A 6,077-nucleotide genomic window follows, 5' to 3' on the forward strand; every position below is an offset into this window, starting at 1 on the left:
GCCTCCCCTATGGCTGCCCTTGGGAGATCTACCGTGGACACGAAGGAAAGCGAGATTGGTCCCCTGGCCCACAGGCTGTGCTCTGGCCACCCCTGACCTATTAGAAAATGTTGATATTTTTCCCCACTACAACTCACAGAGTGCAAAAACAGCAAGCGTCAAAGTTTGAAACCCAGGCCTTCCCACCCACGCCAGGCCTGGCCTCCCTGGGCAGCTCCCCTGCCCACTCTGCCTTCCATCACCTGCTCCTCTGAGCAGAGGCGACTGCACTACACGGCCAGGTCGTCTGACCTGGCTCTGCAGCTGCTTGACTTACTGGCCCTGCTCAAGCGCCGTGTGTCTACGAGCAGCGGTGGCTCATGCATCTCCACGGTGGTGCAGGCAGCTGAGATGGGCCGTTCCTCTGACGGCTCCTCACCTTCCACATCCCACTTGCTGCCGCTTGCCCCACTCAAGCTGGTGCTGCTGCCGCTGTTGGCTGTGGCAATGGGCGGCCCAGCTGGGGGTGGGAGTAGCTGCTCCAGCGGCTCTTCCTGCTCGGGAAGGGGATGCCGGACACTGCTGGGGGTAGAGGAGCCTGCCGAGCTGGAGGGCACCTTCCCCTGCTGCTCAGCTGCCATGTTGACCCAGTTCTGCTCAGCCGCCAGGGCACGGCTGTTGCTGTTGAAGTAGTTGATGACGGCTGGCGTGGGTGTGGGGATGGGGGTTGGGATGGGGACAGGAGAGGAGATGGGGGTAGCTGGCCATAGAGGCCGCGTTGGAGGGGGGCCGTGGTCTTGGAGCAGCCGCAGCGTAGTACGGTGCCATGGTCACTGGGGCCAGCAGCGGTGTGACAGCACGGGTGTCAGGCAGAACAGGGGGGGGCGCAGCAGTCGTTACCACCACGGGTGGGGCTGGGGGGGGCCGGGGAACTGGGTTGGGCTCCCCAAGTGATAGATCTCAAGCATGTTCAGCAGCAGGGAGACAGAGGCCACCACCAACATGAAGATGATGAAGATGGTCTTCTCAGTGGGCCTTGAGATGAAGCAGTCCACAGTGTGTGGGCAAGGTGAGCGGCTGCACTGGTAGACTGGCTTTAGCTCGAAGCCATATAGGAAGTACTGGCCCACAATGAAGCCCACCTCAAACAGTGTCTTGAAAATTATGTTGAAGACATAGGTACGGAGCAGGGCACCCCCCATGCGGATTCTACCACGTTCATCACGGATCGGGAGCCTCTCCTTCCCCTTTTTGCCAAGAGGATCCTTGATGTTATTGCTGCCTCCTCCACCACCACTGCCAGACGCTATTGCTCCTGGGTAGTTGCTGTCTTTGACACTTCCCTTCTTTTTCAACTCTTCTTTCTCTTTCCTCTTCTCCTCCATGCGTACAATGTGCAGCACATGGCCCAAGTAGATGAGGGTTGGAGTGGAGACGAAAATGATCTGCAGCACCCAGAAGCGGATGTGAGAAATGGGGAAGGCTTTGTCATAGCAAACATTTTCACAACCAGGTTGCTGCGTGTTGCATGTAAAGTCTGACTGCTCGTCTCCCCAGACCTCCTCAGCAGCAGCCCCCAGCACCAGTATCCTGAAGATAAACAGTACCGTCAGCCAAACCTTCCCAATAACCGTGGAGTGCTCCTGCGCATTCTCTAACAGTCTCCCCAGAAAGCTCCAGTCACCCATTGTTTCAGATTTCTAACCTACAATAAGAACATTAGAGCAATTAGAGCAATGTTAAAAAAATCTTATCATTACACAATGCCGGGGTGGAACAGATTGATCCTCAACAAATGACACTTCTTAAGTGCACTTCCTTTTGCAGTATATTGCACCCCTACGTTAAGAACTACATAACCCTGTGACCATGCAGCCATGGGTTTTGGAGAGCACAGAAGTGGGATGTTTAGTGCTTTCACCTGGCCGACACAGGTTTAAGTATCTATACACAATGACAGGCAAGAAATATTCATAACCAGAACTTCTACAAGATTTAAATATTTAAAAAACATGATTTCTCTGTTTCTTCCACCTGAGATGCCTGTAACTGTTCTTGCCTATTTTTAGAAAAGAACAGATGGAAGGAAACCAGTTCAATTAAACAGAATATTCCTACTATTAATGTGACTGCACTTGTGTGTCACTTGTGTGATACAAAGTTTGCCTAACACTAATCATTTTATTGTTATCAGGACTTATTTACTCCAGCATTCAGGATGTTAGTAATGTCCCAGGTTGCTGCTATTTTCATACTGTACAAACACAGAAAAAAAAATTACTCAAAATCTACAGAATTTAGAGTTTAATTTTAGAAGGTGTACACCAACAACAAGCATGCTCTCAAAGCCTAGTCATGTTTTTATTTCTAAAAAGAGAGAATTGTTTGAAAAACTTGAAATATTGGGAAGAATGAGAATTCTGAGAGGAATGGTGGAAAGGTTTCTATGCCATTTTCTCTACCATCCTGACAGTTGGTGTTACTGAACCACATGCACTGCAACATTAAAACAAAACAAAACAAAAACTCAAGGGCACTTCAGCAACTGTGCACAGAAATTGTCTTGGAAAAACCAAAACTACACCCTATGACCTTACTTCTATGATAAACAACTGGTAAATATTCTCAGTAGTTTCTACCGATTCATGTATGATGGGCTTCCCATGCCCAGTTCTAGGCAGTGACATAACTTCTAGTTTGGAAAGGCTTAAAGTACAAGATTTTTTTTAAGATCAGATTCCTCACAAGCTGCCTTCAATTGAGAAACAAGCTATTATCTGCTGGTATCGCTTCTGTTATCATTGGCCGGTTTCTAACTGGAATATATGTAAGAATATTGGAATATATGGAATAAATAAAGTTCATTTTCCTAATGAACACACTTCTATATTTAATATGTCAACCTTCATCTGAAAACAAAATACAAAACTTTATTTCCAGATAACTTCAATACTTTCAGAAATACTTAGATCATAATTATAATTCAGGTATAACAATTTGCATGCAAAAAGACACTATCAGAAAAGACTGATTATCCTCTTGTTTAAAAATCTCAGAATATTTTCTAAATAAAACTGAATTACACTTCATTCTTTTTCTTTCTATACTTATACTTCTTGTCTAAATACCCATGTATCTTACAATTCCCAAGAAGAAAAGGTGTTCGTCATTACATGTAGGAATTTACCACTGAGAAAATGTGCTGTTCTCAGTATTATATTTACTGTGATTTCCAACAATGATGTCACTGTTTTTCCAGAGGAAGCATTTCCAGAGTCTGTACTGAACTTCTTTCAGGATTTTAGTTAAGGCAATTAAAGAAATTAAACTTATTTTGGTTACTTTTTTTATAAATTTATTATATTATGAGGCAATGAAACACCTGTAACTGCAGAACAGTATACTTTCACACAAAAAGCAACAACAAACCCATCAGTATTTTACATTTTTGTAAATCCTCACAAAGTTAATTCAACAAAAACTCCCCCTAAAAAAACCAGATATTTGATCTTCTGCAAAACCACATTCCCTTTAATATAATTGAATTATTTTTCCAGCACAGCATGACAAACTGCAAATGACGACATTAACAATGAAATACCAATTTTGTGTAGCAATGTCCCTGGTCCTAAAACAATTTTAATTTTTTTTTTTTTTAAATATATTCAGATTTTTTTTAAGGAGGTTATTTTTTCCCCTCTTTAAATAGTAACCCAAAACTGAATACTTTTTGTTAGAATACTTCATTTTTATAATCCTAATTTAATATGTTTATATGATTTTAAAATTTAATCCTCAATTTTATGAGGTTTACAATATTTTGGATGGTGAAGTAATTTTAACCTTGAGAAATATTAATTTTTCAGGGAATAATGAATTAATTTTGTATCTTTTTTCAAAACCACTTGAAGATATACTCAGATTACTTCCACCTTTGGACAGAACTAAACTGTTGTTTGCAAATATTCTCATTTTGAGTAATAATTATTGTTATGTAGGAACAGCAAAATGAATAGTGTGATACTTGATGGATTAAAGAAGTTTAGCATAACCCTAAATCCATTGTATTTTATTTCTCTGCTGTCCTTTGCATTATTCTGTGCCACTCAGTTCAGCTCTCTCTGCCTCACTCTTTGTTTCCTATCCAGATCAAGCAAAACAGTCAGCTCAGATAATAAGTAGTCAAAGTTACGGTTTGTTCTTTTGTTACTAATATTTGTAATAGAAAGTGTATTAATCAGCAAAAGTTAGCACATTAAATCTTCTTTAATTCACTAATTATGGCCCATTTTCAGCATGGCTGCCATTACCCTTGCTTCCAATGGCACAGAGGCTGCACACTGTTCTTCATAAAGACAGGTATTATCTTCTATTGTTTCAGAAAATGAAGTCCATCTGCCTTCATGGAAAATTATAACCCCTGCACTGTAAGGTGAATAGAGGTAGCAATCTTTTTTTTTTCCCTGTAGGCACACTGTAGTGTATCTTTTACTGAAATCAATACACGATGTTGACTACATTGAAGGTAGGGTTTTTTGTATTTTTCTGAAGAATTATCTAGTGATTAGTGGAAGAAGACAAATAACAATTTGTAAAAAATAAAGGAAAGATGACAAATAATACCACCTAATTTACTCTCAATCATTCTCCATTCACTAATACTACTGAAGATGGTTTTTTTCTTTTTACTACAGGCCAACAATGCCCGGGCTGAGATAATTCAGGACACCAAAGACATGACATAATGCATTTCTCAAAGGATGCACTTAAAAAAGCTATTCTAATGCTTAAATTAATTAAAATACTAATTTCTGTATATCAGACTCTGAAAACTCATCCTGTACACAAAGAAAAAGCATTTAAGCAGTGAGCAGATACTTCACAGCATCTTAACCATACAGAGTTGAAAACCTCAGTGTTCATCTTAGTATGAATTGCAGCAATCATTGCCTTCAATACAAATGTGTATTACCTACAGTACATAAATAGGGGAAGGACATAATTTCCAAGGGCAATGCAAAGATACGCAATTGTTAAGCCTTTATCTTACATATGGATTGTGAAGGGAGACATTTTTTCTTTCTGTGCTTGGAAAAAATGCAGATTAAGAAATGAAACATCTTTATCTGTATTTCATTACATTCATGCAGAAATACCTGCTAGGGAATGACAGAGAGCCTGTCTCAGAAAGCAATACGCTTCAATGGTATGAAAAGCAAGGACTTCACAAACCTTGGGATCATTTAATAAGAACTGGGAGTCACATATTGTTTGTCACTTAGGAAATCATTCCTCTAAGACAAATACTGAGAAACGGGCAGTTCATAAAAACTGGCACAGCATTCTGTTTGAGAATCAATGTCGTGCCATTAATTACTGAGTTTAGTATGTGCACAAATACACTTTGTGGATGGTGTGTGTGAGTGTGTTTGTGTGTGATGAAGAGAAGGAGCAAGAGAGAATAAATTTTAAAAGCTGTGATGCCATATACATTTGCCTACAGGACAGAAACAATTATCATCCAGCATCTATAAACTTGCCAGTTATTATTCCTGTTTCTGATGATGTCACCAAAGAGGTTCATCACTATGTATCAAGTGTATGAAGTACAGTATTTTAATTATTTATAATTTTTTTAGAATCATAGAATGGTTTTATTTATAATTTTCCTCATACATGTATATGTTTATGTATTTATATGCACATATGCACAAATGCACATATATAACTATGCTACATACATTACCAGATTATGACACCTGGTGTATTTATGATTTTATTGTGCTGGTATATCTAAAAAATGTCCCTTAGCAATTATTTAGAAACCTAACATGTCCTTGTCTGAACATAATTTCTTAAATTCAGTCCACATTTTCTTTAATTTCTGGTGACAGTCTAAGATCTTGAGATTTAGGGCTTTATCGTCAAAATTCTCTAGATTTTACAAACCAGTATGAGAAAAAAATGTTGTCAAAAGAGAAAAACACTTGCAATATTTCCTTTGTTTTTACACTAAACAATCGGGCTTCTCCATTACCACCAGGTTTGTAACTCTACTAATTTAAATCAGATAAAATAGTCACCCTGCACAAAGTCTT

The 6,077-nt window shown here is 39.7% G+C and overlaps 1 protein-coding gene across 1 annotated transcript; it reads right to left on the reverse strand.

The window, feature by feature from the left end:
• Window positions 1-269: 269 nt before the first annotated feature.
• GJA3 (gap junction protein alpha 3) lies at window positions 270-1,667 on the reverse strand. The gene is given in 3 exon segments (XM_035903772.1): window positions 270-735; window positions 737-929; window positions 932-1,667. Coding segments are annotated over 3 exon segments (1,395 nt in total).
• Window positions 1,668-6,077: the final 4,410 nt, after the last annotated feature.

Source organism: Egretta garzetta, unplaced genomic scaffold, assembly GCF_000687185.1.
Source record: "Egretta garzetta isolate BGI_Z169 unplaced genomic scaffold, ASM68718v1 scaffold401, whole genome shotgun sequence".
Taxonomy (NCBI): Eukaryota; Metazoa; Chordata; class Aves; order Pelecaniformes; family Ardeidae; genus Egretta; species Egretta garzetta.